This window comes from Acanthamoeba castellanii (genome assembly GCF_000313135.1).
Source record: "Acanthamoeba castellanii str. Neff unplaced genomic scaffold scf7180000084612, whole genome shotgun sequence".
Lineage (NCBI taxonomy): Eukaryota > Discosea > Longamoebia > Acanthamoebidae > Acanthamoeba > Acanthamoeba castellanii.
The window spans coordinates 22436-46423 of record NW_004457342.1 but is presented as its reverse complement, the minus strand read 5'-3'; the positions used below and the strand labels follow the sequence as shown (position 1 = coordinate 46423).

General features: G+C 57.5%; 9 protein-coding genes across 9 annotated transcripts; 3 read left to right on the top strand and 6 right to left on the bottom strand.

Moving 5' to 3' along the window:
- Positions 1–10: 10 nt before the first annotated feature.
- ACA1_076260 (LanC lantibiotic synthetase) lies at positions 11–1903 on the bottom strand (the record flags this gene model as incomplete). The annotated part of the gene is made up of 10 exons (XM_004335748.1): positions 11–40; positions 136–281; positions 363–504; positions 626–734; positions 827–929; positions 999–1098; positions 1200–1302; positions 1388–1549; positions 1689–1747; positions 1826–1903. Coding segments are annotated over 10 exons (1032 nt in total), but the record flags the coding sequence as incomplete, so codon positions are not given.
- Positions 1904–3383: 1480 nt separating this feature from the next.
- On the bottom strand, positions 3384–5194 carry ACA1_076250 (uncharacterized protein; the record flags this gene model as incomplete). The annotated part of the gene is made up of 3 exons (XM_004335747.1): positions 3384–3494; positions 3565–4929; positions 4961–5194. The coding sequence occupies 3 exons, from the start codon at positions 5192–5194 to the stop codon at positions 3384–3386; spliced, it is 1710 nt and encodes a 569-aa protein (XP_004335795.1).
- A 119-nt stretch (positions 5195–5313) lies between these two features.
- Positions 5314–7674, bottom strand: ACA1_076240 (4aminobutyrate aminotransferase; the record flags this gene model as incomplete). The annotated part of the gene is made up of 11 exons (XM_004335746.1): positions 5314–5431; positions 5546–5772; positions 5890–5990; positions 6088–6143; positions 6264–6341; positions 6442–6566; positions 6659–6824; positions 6939–7020; positions 7098–7260; positions 7345–7457; positions 7569–7674. The coding sequence occupies 11 exons, from the start codon at positions 7672–7674 to the stop codon at positions 5314–5316; spliced, it is 1335 nt and encodes a 444-aa protein (XP_004335794.1).
- Positions 7675–7989: 315 nt separating this feature from the next.
- Positions 7990–16170, bottom strand: ACA1_076230 (multisensor hybrid histidine kinase; the record flags this gene model as incomplete). The annotated part of the gene is given in 33 exon segments (XM_004335745.1): positions 7990–8253; positions 8362–8472; positions 8575–8652; positions 8769–8862; positions 9044–9391; positions 9501–9653; positions 9758–9869; positions 9958–10138; positions 10241–10437; positions 10509–10631; positions 10712–10893; positions 10989–11121; positions 11210–11342; positions 11420–11630; positions 11699–11804; positions 11902–12013; positions 12103–12536; positions 12665–12880; positions 12970–13127; positions 13237–13442; positions 13519–13699; positions 13801–13908; positions 14004–14234; positions 14301–14441; positions 14547–14639; positions 14726–14975; positions 15058–15142; positions 15208–15307; positions 15399–15499; positions 15540–15569; positions 15603–15655; positions 15671–15974; positions 16123–16170. 33 exon segments carry the CDS (start codon positions 16168–16170, stop codon positions 7990–7992), a joined length of 5277 nt encoding a protein of 1758 aa, XP_004335793.1.
- A 723-nt stretch (positions 16171–16893) lies between these two features.
- Positions 16894–18509, bottom strand: ACA1_076220 (CBS domain containing protein; the record flags this gene model as incomplete). The annotated part of the gene is made up of 10 exons (XM_004335744.1): positions 16894–17007; positions 17065–17134; positions 17192–17292; positions 17367–17466; positions 17540–17642; positions 17719–17767; positions 17899–17962; positions 18033–18109; positions 18208–18357; positions 18444–18509. The coding sequence occupies 10 exons, from the start codon at positions 18507–18509 to the stop codon at positions 16894–16896; spliced, it is 894 nt and encodes a 297-aa protein (XP_004335792.1).
- Positions 18510–18685: 176 nt separating this feature from the next.
- On the top strand, positions 18686–21113 carry ACA1_076210 (uncharacterized protein; the record flags this gene model as incomplete). The annotated part of the gene is made up of 13 exons (XM_004335743.1): positions 18686–18725; positions 18914–18975; positions 19041–19128; positions 19211–19313; positions 19386–19495; positions 19554–19701; positions 19778–19899; positions 19989–20044; positions 20132–20179; positions 20266–20400; positions 20505–20674; positions 20751–20862; positions 20970–21113. 13 exons carry the CDS (start codon positions 18686–18688, stop codon positions 21111–21113), a joined length of 1338 nt encoding a protein of 445 aa, XP_004335791.1.
- Positions 21114–21233: 120 nt separating this feature from the next.
- Positions 21234–22388, top strand: ACA1_076200 (thioredoxin family Trp26 family protein; the record flags this gene model as incomplete). Its single annotated transcript, XM_004335742.1, has 7 exons — positions 21234–21325; positions 21410–21509; positions 21636–21679; positions 21756–21833; positions 21917–22024; positions 22099–22184; positions 22264–22388. 7 exons carry the CDS (start codon positions 21234–21236, stop codon positions 22386–22388), a joined length of 633 nt encoding a protein of 210 aa, XP_004335790.1.
- A 124-nt stretch (positions 22389–22512) lies between these two features.
- Positions 22513–23049, bottom strand: ACA1_076190 (uncharacterized protein; the record flags this gene model as incomplete). Its single annotated transcript, XM_004335741.1, has 3 exons — positions 22513–22674; positions 22747–22859; positions 22962–23049. The coding sequence occupies 3 exons, from the start codon at positions 23047–23049 to the stop codon at positions 22513–22515; spliced, it is 363 nt and encodes a 120-aa protein (XP_004335789.1).
- A 375-nt stretch (positions 23050–23424) lies between these two features.
- Positions 23425–23886, top strand: ACA1_076180 (polyubiquitin, putative; the record flags this gene model as incomplete). The annotated part of the gene is made up of 1 exon (XM_004335740.1): positions 23425–23886. The coding sequence occupies one exon, from the start codon at positions 23425–23427 to the stop codon at positions 23884–23886; it is 462 nt and encodes a 153-aa protein (XP_004335788.1).
- Between the last annotated feature and the right edge of the window lie 102 nt (positions 23887–23988).

The following is a 23988-nucleotide window of genomic DNA, read 5'->3' as shown; positions in this document are numbered from 1 at the left end:
ATCGTGCGTCACCTTGAAGAGCTCCAGGAACAGGTACCCATTGCCTGTGTGTGTGTGTGTGTGTGTGTGTGTAAACGCGTCAGCAGCGCAATTGGTTACAAGGCCCTCAGAAGAAGGTGTGGTGTGGTGCGTACCGGCAATGCCGTGGCACAAGCCGAGGCCCTTCTTGAGGAGCCCCCTCTGCCAGACCACGTCGCCCGCAGCAAGGGCCGCATCCAGATAGCGTCTGTGCTTGAACACCTCATACGCGCGACAAAAGAGCATTCCCATACCGGGCGCGCCTGTGTGGTCGTGTCGTGTCGTGTCGTGTCATGATGAGCCAGTCCGCCATGCGACCTGGAGCGAAAAAGGCGAGAACTCACCGTGGCACCAGTGCACGAGGGTGTCGTCGGGGTCGTCGAGCTGCGCGGGGTAGTTGCCCGAATCACGGATCCTGAGGGAGATCAGCCAGTCCACGGTGTCCTCCAGCACCTTCCTGTAGCCAGGGCTCACGTGGCCCTCGGCCTAAGGGAAAGGGCGGCATCAGCGCGGTGTGTGTTGTGTGTGTGTGTGTGTGTGTGTGTGTGTGTGTGTGTGCGTGCGTTACCGCGGCTGTGTCCAGTTCTTGCGGCCGCAGCAGGAGTACGTTCACCACGCCAGCGATGCCGTGCGCAATCCCCAGATACTTTTCCCCGTGCCAGGTGTACATGAGCGGCGGCCGAGAGCCGGCTGCCTCTGCTTCGATCTGCGCGCGACTGACCGGGCGCACACGCATTAACAAGTTGAGCTGGCTCGATTGAAAAGAAACATAACTCGTAAAGAGAGAGCAAAAGAGGCGTAGGCTTACGCGAGTCCGCTCTCGAGGCAGGCCTGGATCAAGCGGTCCGTGAGCTTGGGCGCGATCTCCCTCTCCAGGTGCTGCTCCACGAAATAGATGCAGTACAAGTACCCTGTGGGGAGGTGAACCACGCGTCAGGAAACCCACGCACCAGGCCGACATGTCAAGGGCGAGGTGGTACCGGCCATGCCATAGAAGGGCTCCCAAGTCTCGCCGGGGCGCGAAGCACCGGGAAGGGGCACGACCGGGTTCTGCAGGCCGGTCAGCCTATCCACGTACTCCTGTGGGTGGCGATCGAGGCCAAAGCCAAAGTCAGTCTGCCGCTGAGGCAACAAACTGGTGCAGTCCTGCCAGAAAGGCGATCGATGGGCGGGGGAAGTACCGCTGCTTTCTCCCGCCGGCCGAGGTGGTGGTAGATGACCGCCGCCAGCGCGAAGGTGCCGGCGTCGCCGAGCGTGAATGAAACGCTCGTCTTTGCGCTGACTCTGCGTAGTAATGTGTTGTGCGCACGCGGCTTCATGTCATGAACGCTTCATGCGCAGCACCCAGAAGAGAAAGGAAGGCGCGCACGGGTCGAGCTTCTCCTTCTCCTCGATGAGGCGGTGGGCGATGCGGATGTACTCCTCGGCGCGCTCGAGTGCGTTGGTCTGGTCTGGCAGTTCGTAGTCCGCCTCCCAGAGCCGCAGGAACATCAGCGCCGCTCCCGCAGCGCCTTGGTACACCGTCGCGTCACTGGGTGCAGCGCAGGGCAGCCACGGCACGGCACGGCACGGCACGACACGGCACGACACGACCAACGACACGACGCATCACACGCGCACGGTTGGGTGACCATGCGGCATGCGCTATCAGTGATTCACACGGTGTGTACTTCTGAGTCTCAAGGTTGGCCGGCCAGTCGTCTTGAATGATCTCTATCAGCTTGTCTGTCTGCACGGGTCCCAAAAGTGAGCGACCAACGAGGCAGCCTGTAGACTGACCACTCACCAGGTGGGCGGTCAGCTGTACCTTCTTGCGCAGGTGGTGTAGCTCTGCGGGCGTGGGGAAGGCGGGTCCGGGTGGGGCCATCACGGGCCAGTCGGCCATGAAGTTTGGGAAGAACCTGCTCCTTGCCTCCTTGCTCAGCTCATACGATACTGTTGTCATGGCTGTGCCGAGAGTCGGAATGAATTTGTAATTCCAATTCAATCTGAATCGCCAAAAGTGTTTACCTTTACTTCGCGAGTGCAGTCCTGGCGTGTACTGTTCGGTCTCGCACTGCAGGACTCGCGGCGCGTCATGGTGTAGAGTGGCGTGCCCAGGCAAACTGGCCGAGATGAAACATAAATCTCGTTGGCGCCAAACGCAACATTTCTGTTCTGCGGCTCACCCACAGGGAAGAGGGGGGGGGAGCACAAAGTGCGCATGTAGCGAAGGGGCGAACGCACTGCTGACACTTTCACGTGGAGTTTCTCCACATTTGCCGTTGTGGCGAATAATACGGCCAACCGGCGTGCAGGCACCAATAGAGACAAAGTTTTATCTCCGCAACATGTGAGGCTCGCCCTTCATCAACCTCCATTCTCCGCGACTTGTCGAGTGAACGCGCGGAGAGGGGTCCACGCAGTTGATAAACGGCGCCATCTCTCAACAGTGCAACCAAGCGCAACCCAAAGCGAAGCTACAAAAGACAAAATGGAGGGGATGGTCTTCACATTGCTGATGGGGGTGACTCTTCTGTTCTGTCCGCTCAACACAGTACTCGACGCCAATGCACCCGCCACCACACAACACTACCGACACATCACTATTGGTACATCACTCTTGCGGAGGGGAGGGGCTTTGGCACTCCAACACGCTCACTGTGGTTGTGACAGAACCCTATGGCTTTAGTTTCACAGTGCCACCTACTCCCACGTCCGCGCTAAACAAGTTACGCTTGTACAACTCAAACTCAAAAGACTATTGCGAGGACGCTGTCGGCCGGTCCGACAACCTCCTGTGCACTGTACGCGCCCCCAATCCCCAACCACTCTAAATTGACGCCAGTGGATGCTGACATGCACATTCTCTGCGTCGATTACACAGTACGAATGCAGGTGTGACCCACAGGGCTGCCGCGCCTCGGCCTGCCGACTGACCGAGGCGGCCTCATCGCTGTTGCTTGTGGTGGGCATGATGGCCATAGTCTTCTTCGGGTTCGCCACCCTGGCCGCGTGCCACCTTGTCGTGCGCAGGACACCATCGCCAGCGCCACTGTCATCCTGGCCTCCAGAGCTGCCCCTGTGATTAGTGTAACTAGTTACTTCTATCCTGCTTGTAGATATCTCCATTCTTAAATGATCGCCACACAAACCCCACCCTAATGGCAAGTGCCCCTCAAAGAGTATGCCTTTGCCTTGCGAGTGCCTAGGCTTGGCTCCAGCCCGCGGCGAAGCTCGCGCCGATATGTGGAAGGTCGTACTACTACCAGAGAGCTGGCTGCAGTTGCAGGAACATGTCAAGGTAGGGGATTACAAGCGATTCACGCCGGCCTCAAGCGCCAACAGATCTGTAAACCTCAAAAGATATGCGAAGACGGAATCAATCACATCGGCGCAGGCACACTTGGCTCAAAGCCCGGGCCGTGCTTGGCGCGGGCCACGGTGAGCAGATCGCTGTGAGCGTAGAGTTTCATTTCCACAAAGTTAGGAGAAATCTGTGGCAGCACCACACCACGGCTCTCAGTCTCAACTTTCACGTTCGGCTCTCTAACGTCTGGGGAGTACCGGATTGGTTACGGCCTCGGGCATGAGCCCGAGCAGGTCGCGTTCGCTAAGGCTGTAGATCTTCTTCGCCCACTGCTTTGACGCGTACGTCTTGGTCCGGCACTCGTAACACACGCGCTGGTTGGCGGCGGGTAGGTGCACCAACCTCGCCCGCTCGTTGCCGCAATCCGCGCAGACCTGGCTGGCTGCCGACTCCTCCGCCTTCGTCTTCCTCCTCTTCTTGAGGATCCGCATTAGGACTCCGCCCACCACACCCTTTGCTCTTCCGCACTTGAGGTTCCTCTTTCTCTTGCGCTCGGCCCACATGTCGCCCAGCTTCGCGGTCCAGAGCGCCTGCTTGTCGACTTCTGCCCAGCCCTCGTCGTCGCCCACCTCCGCCATGATCTCCTCGTACATCGCGTCCTTCTCTTTCTTTCTTCTCTTTCTTCGCGCCTCTTCGCTTTCGTTCTTCGTATGGTGATCGCCCTCCCCCTCCCCTTCGTGCTTTTTGTCGCTTTCGTTCTTTTTCAGGTTTGGCTCCGGCGGTCGCTTTCGCTTCAGCAGGCCCAGGTTGGCATCCTTGTGGACGGCCTGCAGTCGACAGTGGGCCGCGTGGTACTCGTGGAAGTCGTGGGCCAGGCGCTGGTCGACGAACGAGCCCAGATGATAGCGAATCGCCACCAGAGGGAGCTGTCTCTCCCGAGCAAAGGAGCGCACGATCTGGTCGAACGCCGGCTCGGCGTGGTGGACGTGGCAGTCGGCCCACGTCATCTCCCGCAGCGTCACGGGGCACACCACCACCTTCGTTTCGGTGACCCGCTCGATCGTCGATTGCTCCTCTACTTCGGTTACCTCTGCCTGCTGGCCCGCGGCGAACGCCCGCTGCTTGAATTCGTTAACGAATTGAGCCACGACTACTCGACACGCCCTGGCGAACTGTTCCTGCAGCTCGTTCCTCGCCCCGTCGTCGCCTTCACCGCCGTTCTTCTTCTTGACCAAAGCTATAGTCGTGTTTGTCGTCGTCTTCTTCTTGTTGTTTGACTTGTTGTTGGCCACGAAGCGGGCCAGCTTGTCCTTGTCGCTGTCGTTGAGGTCGAGATGGCCGGCGAAGGCCTCGACCCGCGATGCGTTCGCGCAGCGCCGCTCGAGCTCGAAGCAGGCCATGTGGAACCACTCCCGCCGCTCGAAGTAGCGCCCGCGGCTGGTGCGCGCCTTCATGCCCACTCGCAGCCTGGCCTCGGCGATCTTCGCCCCGCAGCCGCCGCACCGCGACCGGGCCGACTTGGCTGTCTCGACCACCAACGAGGCCTGGGTGTCATCACATGTCAGCCACTTCCTTCTGTGGGGCGAGGGGGGGACGAGGGTGATGATGAAGGTGGTGACGAACTTCTTGCCACCAGGTGAGGGGTCCAGACACGACGCTCTTGCGACGCGTGGGTTGGTCGTCGCCGATGGTTCGGGTGGCCGGCCGCATGGCGCTGGCGTCGACGAGCCTCTTGCGCTTGGTCTGCGGGTCGTAGACACACCAGCCCAGGCCGCTCTTGAACTCCTCCACCACCGCGTACGTCCACTCTTCCGCCTCACCCACTGCCTGCTTCTTCACCTCAACCGCGTCGCCCATCAGGGGCACGTAGCAAGCCATGGCCTCCATTCTTTCGCTGCAGCCCAACGGTTGAAGTTGAGATAAAACCTTTTGTTTGGGTTTTGTGTTTTTGAGTTCGGCCCATACGAAAAAAAAACCAGAGGAGGTGAGGGGAGGGGAGTGGCGGATCAGTTGGCGAGCTCCTTGAGGGTGTCCTTGAGCCCCTTCTCGAAGAGCTCGACGCCCAGCTCGATCTCCTCCGCGCTGACGGTGAGCGGCGGAATGAACCTGAGGGTCTCGTGGGCTCTGTGCATCACGCCACACCATATCCGCGTCAGCCACCCACCGCACACCCCACCGCACACGAACACACACACGACCGCACACACGCAAAATAGGGGAGAGAGAGGCGCAAGGTACCCGGTGTTAAGGATGAGCATGCCGTGGTCGAGGCACTTCTTGGTGAGCGCACCGGTGAAGCCGTACTTGACGGTGTGCTTGGAGTCGTGGCCGGGGAAGGGGTAGGCGTTGTCCCTCTCGTCGTAGAACTCGACGCCGATCATGAGGCCGGGGCCTCGCACGTCCGAGATCTGCGGGTACTTGTCCTTCAGCTGCAGCAGCAGCTTCGTCAGCTGCTCCCCGCGGGCCTGCATTAACACACGACACGCACGCACACACCCACACACACGCACGCACGCACACGTAGAGCGTGGGTGAGCCGTAGGAAATACAACCGCGTGATCGGAGGGCATTGGTGGGCGTACGGCGGCGTTCTCGACGAGCTTCTCCTCCTTGATGACTCTCTGGGTGGCGACGGCGGCGGCGCAGGCCACCGCGTTGGCTCCGTACGTACCGCCGTGCGAGCCTGAAAAAGAAAGAAAAGAAAAGAAAAGAAAAAGAAGCACCGTGTGTGAAGATTGTCGACACAATGGTTTTGTACAAAGCGCCAATGAGAGCGGTACCCTGTTGCCAGTGCTTGTGGGTCTCCTTGCTGGCGACCAGACCGGACAGAGGGAAACTGCAATCATGACCGACCGATCGATCAATCCGTTAATCCTCTTAAAATTAAATAATGAGTGATTATGAAATAAGAAATGATTATGCGTAAAATAAATAAATAAATAAATACAATAGGTACCCAGAGGCGATGGCCTTGGCGAAGACGAGGATGTCGGGCTTGACGCCGGAGAGCTCCGCGGCGAAGTACTTGCCGGTCCTGTGAGTGGAAAGACCATCGCGATCAGCAAATAATAAAAATAAATAAATAGAACGAAAAAAAGAGGGAGGAGCGTGTGGGCACAGCTGTGGCCACGCACCTGCCGAATCCGGTCTGGACTTCGTCGTAGATGAGGAGGATGCCGTGCTTGTCGCAGATCTTCCTGAGGCCCTGCATGAACGACTTGGGCGGCTGCACGTAGCCTCCCTCACCTTGCACGGGTTCCTAGAAAATAAAAACCAAAAAATGATTAGAAATAAGACAAATAGTGTAAAAAATAATATAAAAATAAATCAATAAATAATGATTGTGGATACCAGGAGGATGGCCGCGGTGTCGGCGGGACCGGTCTGCTGGCGCAGGAGCATCTCGACGGCGAGGAGGGGCTGGTTGCAGCAGTCCTCGGCGCTCTTGCGCTGCTGCTTGCACGGGCATCGGTGGCAGTAGGCATAGGGAGCCACATGCACGCCGGGCATCAACGGACTATGTGGCAGTCAGCACCCACATCCACATCACACAAAATAGATACAAAATATATAATATAAATCAACAAATAAAAGAAAATCCAATAAATTAATAATAATCCAATAGCCGTACCCATACTGGTTCTTGTAGACGATCTTGGAGTTGCCGAGGGACATGGTGCCCACCGTGCGGCCGTGGAAGCTGTTGACAAAGGCTGGGTGGTCACGACACAAGAAGTGCATGGTGAGGTCGTTGAGGTGAAGAAGAAGAAGAAGAGGCGACGGCACGCACTGATGATGTTCTGCTTCTTGGTGGCATGACGGGCCAGCTTGATGGAGGCCTCGACGGCCTCGGCACCGCTGTTGGAGAAGAAGAAGGTGTCGAGTCCCTCGGGCACGACGGGCTTGAGCTCCTCCACCAGCTCGAGCACGGGCTTGTGGTACACAATGTTGAGCTGCACACACACACACACATGCACGCGCGCACGTGTGAGTCGCACGCATCGCACACAAGAAGACCTCAAACAACTTTGCTTTACCTGGCCGTGGATGAGCTTGCCCACTTGCTCCTGGGCAGCGGCGACGACGCGCGGGTGGCAGTGGCCGGTGTTCACCACTCCGATGCCGGTCGAGAAGTCCAGCAGCTTCTTGCCTGGAGAGCCCACGCGATTATGAACGAGGGTGAGCCCGCACCGCAATCCATTCATGCAGTGTAGTGCATTGAAAATGATCAAAATCTCCGCAAAATTAGGTGATGGCGCACCGCAGGTCGTGTAGATGAAGGAGCCGGAGGCACGCTCGACGATGGACTCCGAGAGGTGGCCCCACACTGGCGACAGCAGCTTCTTCGACGACTCGTAACGCGACATTCTCTGTTCACGGCAATCAACAATGCCAGGTACGCGTAAGAATGATTGGAGACAAGATCACCCCAATTTGCGTTGCTACAATGGAGAAGAACGTCGCCCACAATGTCATCGAGCGGCTGCCCATAAAGATGGAGACCATCAGCGTACCTCGTTCGATCTTGCGCGACGCGACGAAAACGAAACAACGGAAAAGGCCTTGTGAGTTTATTCAAAAAAAAAAATGATAATAATAATTTAGGCAAATATGGAAATATAATTTCTTTGTGTACACGGGACATTAGTGAAGAACGTAGTACTACTTACTTACAGTTGATGTTATGGCGATGGTGGTCGGTTGATGAAGAGCTGGTGGATGGCGGCGGTGAGGGAGGCGAAGTGTACGGGCTTGGTGAGGTGCACGTCGAACCCGGCCTCACGGCTGAGCCGCACGTCCTCCTCCATCCCGTAGCCCGACAGCGCGATGCCCTTGAGGCCGGGGTACTTGGCCTTGAGGGCCACCATCAACTGATGGCCCGTACCGTCCGGCAGCCCGATGTCGCTGATCACCAGATCGAACGCTCCCCTCCCCTCGTCCATCACCTGTGTTGTTGGCCACCATGATGGCCCGTGAGAAAATTGAGCGCTGTCGGCGTGCGTGTGTGCGTGTGCCGTGCGTGCGGTGGGGGTGCATAGTGCGTGCGGGTGTACCCTCAGCGCATCTGCGACGAAGGAGGCGATGGCGACGTCAAAGTTGAGCTTCTGGCGCAGGAGGCGCGACATGATCATGAGCGTGCTCAGGTTGTCCTCCACGAGCAATACCTGGCGGGACGTGTTGTGTGGGCCGCGTGAGAAAAGCCTTGTGGGGCTCCCACGCAGACGCCTCCCACGCGTGGGAGCCTCGGCGCAGCGAGAAACTCGTACCCGTAGCGATAGACACGCTTGTTTGGGTTCCGACGGCGTCAGAATGGGGCTGTTGCTCAGGTCGAGAGCCGTGGCTTTCTGTTGCGTGAATTGAGGTGAAGTGAATTGAACGCCGATGAGCACGAAATGGCGGCCAAAAAAGCGCAAGGCGTAAAAAAAACGAAGAAACGAAGAGCAGAGAAGGAAGTCGGTACGGTGCCCGTGGGCAGGTGGACACTGAAGGTGGCGCCCTTGTCCTTGCCCTCGCTTGTCGCGGTCAGCTTGCCCCTGTGCTTCTCAGTAAGAGCCCTGTGTTCAACGCACACGGATTGTCAGTTTCTCGCCCGTGACACTAACCGTGTGTCGTGTCGTGTCGTGTCGTGTCGTGTCGTGTCGTGTCGTGTCGTGTCGTGTCGTGTCGTGTGTTGTCGTGTGCGCACACAGGACTATTACACTGACGGTATTCCGTCGCGGGTGGCTGTAGGCGTACCGGGCGATGGCGAGGCCCAGGCCCAGGCCGCCGAAGCGCACGGTGATAGAGGCGTCGCCCTGTTCAAAGGCGTGGAAGAGGTGCGGCAAGATCTGCTCGTCGATGCCGATGCCCGTGTCCGTGATGTCGATGCGCACCATCTCCCGTCGGGTCGTGTGGCGCTCCACCCTCTTGTCCTCCTCGTCCTCCGTCCCGTTGTCGCTCTCGGAGTAGGATTCCTCCCCGGGCAACATCGCTGCAGCGCGCCTGCGGTGGCCCTCGTAGTTGGACGTGCGGATGGTGATGCTGCCGCCCTCGGGCGTGAACTTGACCCCATTCTTTATAACATTGGCAAATATCTGCAGCAGTCTAAGGAACGGGAGAGAGGCCAACACGGCCAGTCAAAGTCAGTCCAGTTCGCAGCCGACAGTCGACAGTCGACAGTAAACAAACAACAAACAACAAAAGGTGGAGGTACCGCGCAGGGTCGCCGGTGAGGCGGTCGGACGTGGCGTCAAAGTGCTTCCGCAGGGCGAGACCCTTGGCGCCGATCTCGTGCCCTACGATTTGCAGCGTGCGTTCGAGCACCTCGTGCACCCCTAGTTCGCGCAGGTTGAGCCTCAGCTTGTTACTATGGTGGGGTCAAGACACCACACGCGAATGTGTATGGGTTAGCGCCGGCGTCATCGATCGCAATTGTGTCGCGAGTTCTGAGGAAACGGAAAGCGGGCGCACCGCGAAATCTTGGTGAGGTCGAGGAGGTCGTCGATGAGCTGCACCTCCAACACGATCGAGGCGTGAATCTGTTTCACGTTCTCCTCCACGTCTGGCGGCAAGTGCCCCTCGTCTGCATGAAAAAGAAAGGTAAGCAAATTTGTAGGTCGAGCTACTCTTCTAGACCAAGGCCAGGGTGCAGCACAGGTGGGCAGGTGTACCGAGCAGGGATTCGGCCAGCAGCAGGACGGGCGTGAGCGGGGTGCGCAGCTCGTGCGACAGCGCGGCGAGAAAATTGTCCTTGGCGCGGTTGGCGGTGTTGGCCATACGGTACAGCCGATCGTTGTCGATCGCCATTCCCGCTCGTCCCGCCAACTCTTCGCACACCGCCTTGTCCTCTCCCTGCACGCCGTCAGCCCAGCGTAAGTACACCTTAATAACGCTACTTATTTTAATTAAAAGAAGAATATTAATATTAATAAATTATCGAATGAAATGTTTTACCCGGTATTTGCTCTGCTCGGAGGAGCGGCGGGCGAAGAGCCAGGTGCCGTAGACGCGGCCGTGTCCCTGCAGCACGTGCATGACGATGTTGTAGTCCTCCGGCGAGAGGTCGGACTTGATCCCGACGCGTTCGCCGTTGATCAGCTCAACCACCTCGTGGTACTCCGCACTGCCGTCGACATCGCAGCTGTCTTCGCCTACGCCGCGGAGAGAATAAGGAGGTCAGTACTTGTGGCCTCGTGCATGTGGCATTAGAATGGGAGGGTACCTTCGTCTGGAGTGAGCTTCTGGATTTGCCACAGGTGCGTGGCCGCGTTCGGTGAGGCGATGCGCTGGAGGGAGCCGTTCTCGGCCACCAAGTCGATGATGCACCAGTCGGCCACCACCGAACCTGCGCGGTTGTCCAACCGTCAGAAGCTGCTCGTTTGTTTGTTGTCCACAGCCCACACAGACCTCGGTTGTACAACGTACCGCCAACGATGTCGAGCATGGACGCGAGGAGCGACGGAAGATGGCTTTCGACGCTGGTCGCCAGCAGTCGTCCCACCTGAGCCAGAACGGCAAGCCGATTCTCCGACTTCTTCCTCGACGTGATGTCGATGGTGAAGATGGACACGCCGCCGTCCGCCCCCGGACACACTCTGCTCTCGTACCTGACGTTGTTGAATAATAAAAATAATAACAAATCAAAACGGTGAGCAACTAAATTGGTCGTGGTACGCCAGTGCGGTTGGTTCAAATGACGCACCAGCATTTGCGCGGCTCGGAGTAGTATTCAAACACGACGTCGAGCTCCTCTCGCATCGCCTTCTCCAGACTGCGAGCAATGATGCCGCTCTCCACGTCGGTCATGTGTTGCCACACGTTGTGTCCGAGCATTACTGATTGGGTGTTTGTTGTCGGTACTGTTAGTCGTAGCTCGACCACACCAGACCACCGTGCCGCAGACTAGGGCTATATAGTACGTACGCTGCTTCCTGGAACCAAGCATCTCGGCCGCGTTGTTGTTGACGTAGGTGTAGCGCTGCTGCGAGTCGAGCGCGATGAAAGCGTCCTTCAGTGACGCCAAAATGTGCTCCAGCCTTTCCTTGCTCTCATTGATCTATTCAGTGGCGTGTGAGTAAGTTTCGCGTGGGGTGAGTTGGTGGTGGTTGTCGTGTGTGTGTGCCGAAGCTGCACCTCCATGCGGAGCATTTTCTCGGTGCGGGCGGCCTTGAGGCGCAGGCGGGACAGCCGGAGAAGGGAGGCCACACGGGTCAACAGCTCGCGTGCCGTGAAGGGCTTGATGAGATAGTCATCCGCGCCTTCGGCAAGGCCTTCGGCGATCGTTTCCTTGCCGGCGCGTGCCGAGAACATGATGACCGGCATCGTGCAATACTCCTTCTGCGATCTGTGTGCGCCCCGCTCGTGTGTCAATAAGCACATTGCTTGCGCGTCATGGTTGGTGCTGTGTTGTACCGTATTTCTTTGAGAAGGCCGAAGCCGTCAAGGTACGGCATCATCACATCCGTAAGCACCATGTCGAACTCCTTGCTGGACTCAAGCATGCTCAGCACTTCGATACCTGCAGGAAGAGGCACAGACCAAAGGTCACACTCCCGACAGACGGAGATGGTGTGGTAGTGGTGGCAGCAGCAGCGACTCGCGAAGGCATGACGCACCGTTCGACGCGCAGATGACCTGGTACTTGGGGCAGAGCAATCGCGCAACGTAGTCGCGCATGTCCAGGTTGTCGTCCGCCAACAGAATGCGCGCCTTGTTTTCCTTCCCCCTCTGCGTGTTTGGTGGTATTGCGTGTCAGTGTGAGCAGAAGAGCAGGGTGCTGGCCAGAATTCACCGAAAAAAGGCCCTGGCGGACGTACCCAACGGGCTCTTCGCCTGCGCGATCGCGAAGGCTGTGCCATGCTGAAGGACGATGCTGTGCGTGACCGCGGCGATGGCGGCAAGTCGGAAGAACTGGGAGACATCGATGAAGATGAAGATGGTGGCGTCGACGAGTTATCGGACTCAGAGGACTGCGATGACGACGATCGGGCCGCAGTGGGCAGTGTAGTAGTAGCGATCGAAGGCAGCCACCACGACGCCGTCTTCGAGTAGTTCCGCGCATCGGCGCGTTTGTGGGCGGCATCGGGCTCGTCGGTCTCCTTTAGATCTGGCCCGGCACCACCGGCGGTGGTGGACCACCCGTCGCGAGGCGTGTACGGGATTCGCGGTCGAAGAGGATTCACGATGCGCTTGATTTGGCTGGGCGGCAGGTGATCTATACCGAATGGAATGTAGACCCGGAACGTCGACCCTAACATGTCGTGGCGCAGCAAACGCATTGCATCGTAGAGAGTTAGAGATTTGAACACTTGGAGTGTTCGATGACCTCAAGTTTGAATTCCCCTCCAATGAACGGCTGCAGTAGCGGGAGTGGAGTACCACGACCGATCTGGCTGGTGACGTAGATGGTTCCGCCGTGCAAGCGAACCAGTTCGAACGCCAAGGCAAGGCCGATGCCGGTGCCTTCCTGGGATCGACCGCCCGGCGTCTCTACGCGATGGAACCGATTGCCCAGGAGCGGCAGATCCTCCGTGGGAATGCCGATGCCGGTGTCCGTCACTGCCAGCTCGGCCATCTTTTTCTCCGCAGTCGGCACTGTACATAGCGGGGCAAGGTGTGAGCTGCAACGCATCATGCGACGAACGAACCACGGACAACATTAAGTTAGCCTGCAGGAGCGGTACCGTAGACGGACTTCATGGTGATGTGGATGCGCCCGTGTGACGTGAACTTGAGCGCGTTGGAGAGGAGGTTGAGCACGATCTTCTCCCACATGTCCTTGTCCACGTAGACCGGCTCCTCCAGCTCCTGAGTGCAATCTACCTCCCACCCTAGCCCCGCTCTGTGTGTGCGAACACAGAACCAGACACGCGCAGGAGATCGCAGTGAGACACACACGATTTATCACGAAAAACAGTTGACTGCTGGAATGTGAGATATGTGGCGCGTACCGTTCGGCGGCTGCACGGAAGATGGCGACCAGGCCCTGCGTGAGATCCGCCAAGTCGACCGGCTCGAAGGAGGCGTGCGCATGCCCGGCCTCGAGGCGCGAGAAGTCGAGCAGCGAGTTGACGAGCTTGTAGAGCCGCAGAGCGTTGCGGTGGATGAGCGCCAGTTGCTCCTTCTCGCCCGGCAACATGGCGGTCTCGATCAAGTCCTGTAGACAACAAGTCGTGGGATAGACCCGAGCCAATGAGCTAGTGCAAGCGACAGAGAAGGTAAAGCGGCCGTACCTCGAGCGGCCCGAGCATGAGGGTGAGCGGCGTGCGGAACTCGTGCGAGATGCTCGAGAAGAACACCGTCTTCGCCCGCGCGAGTTCGGCCAGGGCTTCCCGTCGTCGGGCGTCCTCCTCCCGCGCAAGGGCGTAGGTGATGATCAAGGCCACGTTGGTCGTGAACAGGTGCAAAAATAACCTGCGTGGTTTCAGAGTGGTGTGGTGGAGGCCATAGCTCAGGTCAGTGGCCAAAGCAGTGTAAGAATAGGAAGAGGTGTGCGGGCAGTGTACGATGGGTACCGGTAATTGTCATCGATCTCGTGACGGGGATTGATGCCTGTCACGAGCAACCCGAACACCTTGTCGCTGCCGCTATAGGCCAGCATGGGCGACACCATACACGCTCTACTATGCACGACGAGGGAGACCCCGACGAAGAGCAGCCCACATCAGTCTCCGGTAGTCACAAAGACGGCGACGGCGTGGCGAAGGAAAAAACATACCTCGGACGGTCGCTTTCGGCCTCGCCCCAGGCACTGCAGGGAGGCACTTCGCCGCCGAACGACGTCAAGTCCAAGATCTGCGGTCGCTTATCGGACAGGACTTCCCGGAAGATGGAGCACCACATCCCGCCCAGCTCCTCGTCCTCTTCCGAACTACTGCTTCGACTATCGCTTTTGCTGCTCTCTTCGCTCTTGCCGCTGTCTTCGCTCCTGCCGATGTCGCTGCTGTCTCTGCTCAGCGTGCGCACAGCGTTAGGGAACGAAGAACGAAGAGCGAACAGTGAAGGAGAAACGTACGATCGTGAGATTAGCTTCGGAATCGTGACAAGCGTCGGACACATGGAAGAGCCCTTGGTCAGGTTGCCGATGGTCTCGGTGAGAATCGCTCGTCTCCCTCGCTCGTCCACCATGTAGATGTTGGCGAACGAGATGTCAAACCTAGACAAGCGCAATGACTCACGATACCGGTGAGAAGACTCCACCACGGGACGTGAATGTGGGGGGGGGGCACACGGGGAATCACACTGAAGAACGCACACATACTTGGCTGTATAAGCCACGATCTCTTGAATCACTCGCACGGCGTCCTTGAGCGTGCAGGCTTCTTCTCCTCGAACCGAGAGATCACGAATCGTTCTGCATGAACAGCCATGTGTGTAAGAGAGAGACAAAACGAAAACAAACCGGTCCTAAGGCGGTGACAGAAGAGCCGTGTAACGCACCGTGTCTGTCGATCGGTGATGACGCGAGTCGTGGTCTCGGTGACGGCCGTGAAAAGTCCTTCCACGTTGCCGTTGTCCGACACCAGCGGGCTGTACGAGTAGGTGAAATAGCATTCCTCCATGTAGCCATACCGGTTGAGCGGAAGCATGACGTTCTCGACCCAGTTGGCCTTCTTTGTTCGCTCGACAAGGCTCATCAACGTGTTTTGCTCCTCTCCGATATTGGGCCAGCACGCTGCGTAACCCTTGCCTGAGTTGAGTGTTGAACGCCGGCGATTAGGTCACAAACCAGCACACGCCCGCACACGGCGTAAACGGTGATCGAGACACACCTAGAAACTCTGGATGCTTGTCGCCCATGATGCCTCGATAGGCGTCGTTGTAGAGTAACAGCCGCTCAGGACCCCACAGTATTACCTGGAAGACAGATGAGTTGAGAATACATGAACCGTGGGCCACAAACCAAGGTGGATAGGGCGTACGAATGGAAAGCTGGAAGTGAGACATAGGTCGAGTGCGGTCTTAAGTGTTGGAGGCCACTCTGCTTGTGGACCCAGCGCTGTGTTGTTCCAATCCTTCTCCCTACAGGCGCAGACCACATTACACCCACACACATAAGTGGTAGTGAGTACTCTAATCGTAGCGACGGAGAGAGCTGTGCGTTTGTGCGTACCTGATGGCTTGATGCATCTCCGTGCTGCCTCGGAGCCAACTCTCGCCGAACACAAGCCGCGTTCGCTCCGGCTTCAGATTGAGCTCCGCTGCTCCGCTCCTCTGTACCTGGGGAGTCACAAATGAGGACGACCGTGAGTACCGATAATCCGCGACCACGTCCCGATAAAGCCTGAGCAGAGCAGCGGAGAGGTGAGAGTCGCACCATCGCCTGCAGGGCGGAATCTTGAGGCCCGCGACGAGCGGACAAGGAGAGTTCTGCGGATGACGAACTAGTATAGGGCGACAGGGACTCGTCGGAAGGCATGAGTGGTGAGTCGCGCGCGGAGGTACAGCTCTCAACTTGCGCGCCGCCGTCGCCGGCAGCGGCCGCAGCATCGGCGTCGGAGTCGTCAAGTCTGCACACGCGGAGAGCCTCCCGCAAGCAGGCCAACGCGAGGCCCTGCACCCGCTGCGCGGGATGGTGCAGCATGCGAGGGTCCACCAGCGCTTGGATCACGTCATCGAGCGCTGCCACGTCGTCCAGGTTGTTCGGGCACACTGGGGTCACCACACGCGCGAGCATAGCGCGCACATGCTAAATCAAAGCAATAAACACAGAGATCAAAAAGTCAGTCGATGATTGTGCGAAATGGGGCGATGCACAAAGATCCAATGTAATTGAAGGTAGAGTCAATTGAATCAATTAATTCTACATAGCCCCTGATTTAGGAAAAGGGAAGTACGGTGAGATGGAGCGCAAGCACGTCGTCTTCGGCAAGGTAGTGCCCCATCATAACATGCAGGCCCTCGCCTAAATCTTTTCGCAGATGAAGGGAATCAGATCCCATCGCAGCAAGGTCCACGCTGCTTTGTCCCTCCTCCGTCATCATCTTGTCATACGCCTCTGCGACTTGCAGAGGCGTGGGGTGTACGAGACAGACTGCAGACTCGCCCCACCACCCTTCTCTCTTGTGCCGTTGGCGTTGCGGGTCCTCTCCGCGGTGCGTTACCGCGCTCGGCCGCCACCGCGAGCTCAAAGGTGGCGCCACACGCAAACCCACGATAGCAACCGCCACTCGTGGCCTCTCTGGCGCGGAGTTTGTGGCAAACTCGGGTGTTGTTGCACCCCACGCCCGTTGTTGAAGGCGTCAGATTCCAATCATTTCTCTTTTACTCCTCCAAGCAAAGGGAAGGTGGCTCCTGTTTGATGCCTTTGGTTATCCTGTGGCCACAAAAAACTCGTGGTCAGAGGTCTCACACCAGGCGAGCGACAATGTCGGTCATGCTGACCACCCACCACGGGTGGCGCTGGGAATCGACAATAAACACGCGGTGCACTCCTTCCCTGCTCACAGTGGCGAGACACGCGCAGTCAACCGTGCGGCCAGTTGCACCTTGCGCACAAGAGGCGGTGAGTACCTGGTCATCAGCTCGGTCACCTTTCCCACTGTGGTCTCTAGAGAGCAGCTCACAGGTGGCCTGTTCACTTGCTAGAGGCGACAACGACACTCAGCTTAGTGCAGATCAAGATGCGATTTTTCGACCAGCTCACGTACGGTCTTGACCACTTCTTGCACAAAGTCGAGCACTGTAGTGTTGAAGCGGTAAAACGATTCCACTGTGATGCCCTGCAATGAAACATCACTAAGATGTGTACGTCGTGAAACGGAGAGAGGGAGTAGTACTCTCAGGTCAGAAGCGGAGAAGCAGCCGCACAGGACCCAGTTGTCGTCCACGATGGCGATCCCGCTCACTCTGATGGAGTGCATCAGTGCGCGCTCTTTTCAAGGCGGAAGAGAGAGAAAGCGCTACCTGTTGTCATGCAGCAGCCGGAGGGCATCCGTGAACGAAGTCTTGGAGTGAACCGTGACGCAGGGCTGCATCAGGCCCAGCTCCTTGAGTGTCCCCTTAGACTGGATTGGCGGGTGCGGCATTACGTGAGGGCGATCATCACAGAGAGTGACACGATAGGCCGAGAGAACTATACCAGGCTTGGGAAGCGCGCCGAGTGGCGTGCAAAGAAGGAGATCAAGTCGGACTGAGTGAGCACATCAGCTACACGATCCTCGTCATCCAGTACAGCCACGCTGTATATTACGAAGTGAGTGTTAAAGAGATGATGTGCCTATGATCATAGCATAGAGAGATATCAAACGTTACCGATGCGGCACGGTTCGCGGTAGAGGCGCTCTGAGCGCAAGCACGACGGCGGTGATGGTATCGCGCCTGCGCACGATGATCGAATGGCTGCCCGTGGCAAACCCTGCAGCAGGTGCGAGTAGACGAGCGGGGTGAGTGCCCTGGCTAGCGTGCAGTGGAGCGCTTTAGTGGTGACGCACGGACAACTTCGGTTATGGAGGTCCTGAAAAACTCCTTGGCGTCCTCCCTCTCTGAATCTCCCAGCCAGACCAACCCCATCTTCAGCTGCACGACACGATGCCGTGAGCGCGGGTAACCACCACTGCAGTGATTTGGTCGCCGTGGCCTCTCCGAGGCGGCATGGAGTAGAGAGTGGGTACCCTCATGTGCCAGAGGAGGTAGTCCAGGATGTCCAACACGTCGACAAAGCCATCGAACGTGTCCCTTACATAGGGAATGTGTAGGCTTTCAGGCCTTCAGGCCAAACAGACATCGACTGGGGGGGGAGGCGTACAAGTCGACCTTGCGGCCCTTGTGACACCCGCTCATGTCCACGACGGGCACCGACAGGATGTTATTGTCCTTGAGGAGCTGCGCATCTCCGTGTCAGTACATGTCCCACTCCTTCTACAACGCGCGCCAGAGCCAATCAGGGACTTCACAGGGTGAATGGGGAGGGGTCGACGCACCTGCAACGTCTCCTCGATGGTGGCGCTCCTGTCAACGAGGATGGGAAGACCACGCAAAGCTTGCTTAGGCTTAGCGGCGAGCAGGTCCTTCACCTTGGTCGACTGTGCCAGCTCCAGCCAATCCCGATCGTCTACTTCATGTCTCGACATCTGCTATCACAACGATCCCACACATGAAGAGAAGATGGAGTGAGTTCAGTAGCACTGCGGGCACCCACCCAAGGAGGCTGGCCGACCCGCAGCTTCGTGTGGGGAATGTGATGGTTTTCTGTAGTTTGGCCGAATGTGTGGGCGCTCATCATTGAATGGCCTAGGTCGCGCCTTCTTCGACAAGCTGGTGGGCGATGGCCCGAGAGGCATCGACATGTCGCCGGCAACGCAAAGAAGGGAGCGAAAGAGAAAAAGATCAAATAAATTTACATTTCTTCAACCATTTCTTTTCCTTTTGCGCCATTAGCTCATCCATCGCTACAGCAAAATGGTGCACGCCGGCAAGGGCGGCGGACGCATGTTCGTCAGTACGTTCCTAATTCTCCTTGGACACTCGCGCCACCACTGTCCGTGTTAGTTAATCAGCATTTCGGAGAATTGTGAGGGGGGGGGATTTGAATCACATTACCATTTTGCAGATTGTGAGTGAGGCTTGTTGAGCCTGCGGTGCCGTGCATTGCTTCGCTTTTACTAAAAGTAATTTCCACTCCGGCAGATGCGGCTCGCATTAACGGCCGCAAGTCCAACTTCTCGCTTCTCGAGTACATTCAATCGGAGGTACGCCCGCCACCTCGCTTTGCTCCACTTGCCGGTCCCTGCTCAACTTGCGCTGCTGCCACCAGGTGCGGGCCGGAGAGTCGCCTGTGCCGCCGTGGATGCCGGCCACGCTGATCAGCCCGCCCCCCACCATCCCCAACGTCCCGCACCCCGGTACCGTCACCCACATGAACTGACCGTGGCGGTGGCCTTCTTTCGGCTGACGATCGTCGATTGTGGTGGCTCGCGTGTCCAGGTCCCTTGACCTATCCTGAGGACAAGCTGCGTCAGGTGTGGTTCGATCGCCATCCCGAGGCGAGGAAGATCAAGCTCAAGACCGTCTACGTGGGCGAGCACAGGTCTTGTTTTCCTGCAGTGGTGTCTTGTTTTCTTCGTTAACTCTATGCGCTGCGTGCGTTCTTTCTCTGCAGATATTGGCAACACCCGGCCACCTCGTTTGTGCACCGACAGAGCAAGCTGATCAAGAAGGGCTACTCTGAGCAGGATGCCTATGACGTTGTCGAGGCCGAGGACAAGAAGGGTACGCCACCCAATCAACACCCGCCTAATGGGTCACAGCCTCGTTGCTGACTTGCAAGTCATCGTGTTCATCATCACGTTGGTAGCCGCGCGCTACAGGGAGCTGGAGCGGCTGATGGCGATCGAGCAGGCCAAGGAACTTGGCTTTGATGACCTCGAGACGGCGAGGGACCTCCTTGCCCCTCCCGATCTCACTCAGGCCAGGGAGTACGTTTCTTCTCGCGTATGGTGTCCACTGCGTGTTTTTGCTGATTTTGTCGACCTGTTGCTGATGTTTCGCCAGGCGCATGCTGGAGGAGTTGATCGACGTGCTCAAGGCTAAGGGCGTTCCTAACGTTGTGCCCGAGCTGCTCCCCAAGGGCATGAAGTGGCGAGACGTACTGGCGTTCGTCCACAAGTACCCCCGTACGCACCTGCCCATACGCAACGATCGCGGGCGGTAGGTTAAAAAATCGAAAACTAACTCTCTCTCTCTCTCTCTCTTGCTTGTGCAGAGCACGCCCACTTCTTCAGCCTGGGCTTCATGGCCACTCATGCCATTGAGACCATGGTGCGTCAAATCCACCTTCACAATAGCATTCGGCCGCTCCTCAGAGTGTCTTGGTGAACGCTTGCGCTGACGCGCGGCACATCACAGAACCCTGAGATTGCTGATGCCTACAACTGGATTTACGGCGGAGAAGTGGTACGTACTACTCTTACCACTCCCCCCCCCGATTGCGCTCGCCGCTCACGTCCCATGTATGCGCGATCGCTTGGCTCTGTGTGCAGCTTCTCGACGACGACAGTGTGCCGCTTGAAGAGCAGGAAGAGCTCAATGCCTTCTTGGACGAGGAGGGTTTCGAGACGGTCGAGGACGGCGACGAACTGGACCAGCAAGACCTTCGAGAGCAGGAGCGGCTGACTGTGCGTAGCCAACACTTGCGCACAGCAGTGCTGCATGCTTTCGGCTCGCTCCCTCTTGTCCCTCCCCCACTCACCACACCGCACACACGCGCACAATGCATCAGTCGGAGGCGGTCGCCCAGTACGAACCGGTCGTGGCGGGTGCGTCGCTGGTGGAGGAAGGCTTGTTCTTCGACGAAGACGAGGGCGAAGATGAAGACGAGAGCGAGGCAGCCAGGGAAGAAGAACACGACGAGGAGCAAAGGATCGCGATGGTCAAGAAGGAAGGCGAGCAGTACTGCTCCTTATTCCATGATGATGTTGCTTTGCGTGCCTTGAAGAACGAACTCAACGCCGTGGTCGTGTTGCAGGTTCAAGGCGATTCTCAAGAGGATCGAGAAGATCTACCGCCCCGAGCAGTTCCCCACGACCGCCGACACCCCGTGGGCCGACCTTGTCAACCTACTCGCCCTTCGCCCCCAGGTACTGTGCCCCAACGCCTGTTCTTCTTTCTTGCCTGAAGCATCATCGTCTTCACTCCCTTTGGCGCGCCGGCTTGACCGCAACGATCTTGATGTTGGTTTGGGCAGGCTCCCGATGTGAAGCTGGCCCAGGACGCCGAACAGAAGCTGAGGAAGGCGAATCAGGTCAAGAGGCCCAGTGGTGGCTCGTCCAGGCCACAGAGCCAGCAGCCGAACAAGCCCACCAAGGGAAAGGAGGTCGAGCTGCAGTAGGTCCGCAGAACAAAATACAGCAGAAAAGCAGTTTCCTTGTTTGAGTCGACAGAAAATTGAGAGAAAAATATTAATGGCAGCGCAGAGGAGCAGGCAGAGCAAGTAGCAATCTTGATCAAGATGTGCGATCATCATCACCACGGCGGAAGCTGCGCGCACGAGCATACGGAGGAGCCCGAGAAGGAACGCGGTGCCGAGTATTCTCTCTACCAGTACGTGCAAATCTCCAGTATACTATGCATCCGAAAAGAGAGCGAAGTGAGCTGTTCAGTGATTATGCTGGAGTGCACCCACAGGTACATTGACACGGGCGGACTGACTTGCCTCAACGAACGAGGCAGCGGCACGGTGGCCAAAGTGTTCAAGCCCTGGGACCAACGCCTCGACCGGACCGCGGTACTACTACCTCCCTTCTCCTTCCGCTCTCGCAGCGCCGTGTGATCCCCTCCTACGCCAAGGCTCGCTGAACCAAATCAATGGCCCAGCGAGAGTGTTAGGAAGCTGACTGGTGTATGTGTGCAGGTCGTGGAGAGCGACACAGACGAGCAGTTGATTATCCACATTCCGTACGACAGCACTTACCAGCAGCTGAGGGGTCACCCTCCACACATCCGGCACTCATAGACGTCTACGTGTATGTAGGTTCACTGCGTCTATCAAGCTGAAAGCGATCAACATCATCGGAGGCGCTGATGGCACCAGCCCCGGTAAACTCAAGGCGTACGCGCCCATCTACGCCCGCGCCTCATCCGAGCCGTTCATGTCGTTCACTCTCTTTAGCTACATTTCTCCGATGCGTGCAGCTGGATCAACCGAGAGGACATCGACTTCTCGAGCGTGGACGACGTCGCCCCCACGCAAGAATGGGAGCTCTCCGAGAATCCTCAGGGCGAGATCGAATATCCCACCAGGTACGGCTTGGACGTGTTCCTCGCAAGCCTTTTCTTGCTGCCGTCGCTCGCTGCTGACGCACGTACAATGGCAGGATCACCAAGTTCCAGAACGTGACGTCGCTCACGCTGTACATCCCCGAAAACTTTGGTGCTGAGCGAACGATCATTTCGTACATCGGTACCTTCTCCTCTCTTGGCCTTGTCAAGTGGATCGCCATCTTGATGCCAATGCTCTATCTTCCACTGTAATCACACAGGGCTCAAGGGCGAGTTCAAGACGCTGAGCAGGAAGGCGGTCAACGTGACCTACGAATCCGCGGCGCAGCTCAAGGATCACAAGGTGCCCGAGTCTGAACAAATGGCGCGGCACATTGGGCAGTAGACCTTCATTCTCTCTCTCTCTCTCTCCACACTGAGTACGAAAACACACACTTTCATTGCTGAGGCAACTGGTGTGTTTATGAGGGTGTTAGTCACGCGGATGTCCGGTGACCGCCACAACTAGCTCACTTCCTCATGGTCTTGGCCTTTTCCTCGGGCGAGCTGTTATTCTTGGCCTTGGGCGGGCGCTTGTTGAAGTCGAGCGAGTTGCAGATGGTCCTGGCACTCTCGCCCTCATCGATCATCTCCTTCACATCGGCCCCATAGTTGCGCATGAAGTAGTTGCACTGCAATCATCACAGCACATTACGACATGGTGAGTTGAGGTGGGATGATGTGAACAAGACGCTTGGACGTACTCGGAGGCCGTCGCCGTGCTCGCTAAAGGTGGCGCAGACGCTCATGCGCGCCTTTCGGTCGTCTGCGATTTCGGGGTGCTGGTGCTTCATCGTCTTCACGATCTTCCTGCACACTGGTGTTACCAAGAGAGCCAAGGCTGGGTGAGCACACACGCGCCACCAACAATCATAACAAGATGAAGCAGAAGTGGAAGAAAGGAGAGAGCTGGCGGTACAGCTGAAGGGATCATCGGTCGGAAGGTGATCCACGGTGCGCGTGCGCTCGGGCTCACGGCTATCACGGGCGGTTCTTCGGTCGGACATGTTGGCTGCTGTTGTCTATTGCTTCTCTTCTGAACTTTTGAACTGCAAGCCCTGTGCTGGCCCTTTTATCGTGGTTCCGCTGGCCTCACGCCGACGGCTCGAAAGTCGAGAGGAAAGCCGACCGCTCGTGCGCCAACCAAGCAGTGTCGACACGAAACCGCGATCTTCCGCCGGAACGGAAGCCATTTCGTTTCGAAACGTTTTGGTTGCGTTTCTTAAACCTTTCGAATTCCGTGAAGTCTCGAGAAAAAGGCTTCGCGGAAGAAACAGCAACAGCAACAAAACCCGCCCCAATCTTCGATCATCACAACAAACACAACGCGCACACAAGCGTTACCAACTACTCGCGCACACAACTTCTACTACCTCTAGACCATGCAGATCTTCGTCAAGACCCTAACCGGCAAGACCATCACCCTCGAGGTCGAGTCCAGCGACACCATCGAGAACGTGAAGCAGAAGATTCAGGACAAGGAGGGTATTCCCCCTGATCAGCAGCGTCTCATCTTCGCCGGCAAGCAGCTCGAGGACGGCCGTACTCTGGCCGACTACAACATCCAGAAGGAGTCCACCCTCCACCTCGTCCTCCGCCTCCGTGGCGGTATGCAGATCTTCGTCAAGACCCTGACTGGCAAGACCATCACCCTCGAGGTCGAGTCGTCCGACACGATCGAGAACGTGAAGCAGAAGATCCAGGACAAGGAGGGTATCCCCCCTGACCAGCAGCGTCTCATCTTCGCTGGCAAGCAGCTCGAGGACGGCCGCACCCTCGCCGACTACAACATCCAGAAGGAGTCCACCCTCCACCTCGTCCTCCGTCTCCGGGGTGGCAACTAAGAGTATTGCCTGCAGCCACTACTTTGCAAATCAACACAACTGTTCATAACCACGCAGAGTCCATCAGCTTCGTGTGTGAAGGGAATGTCTAGCGCTTTTATT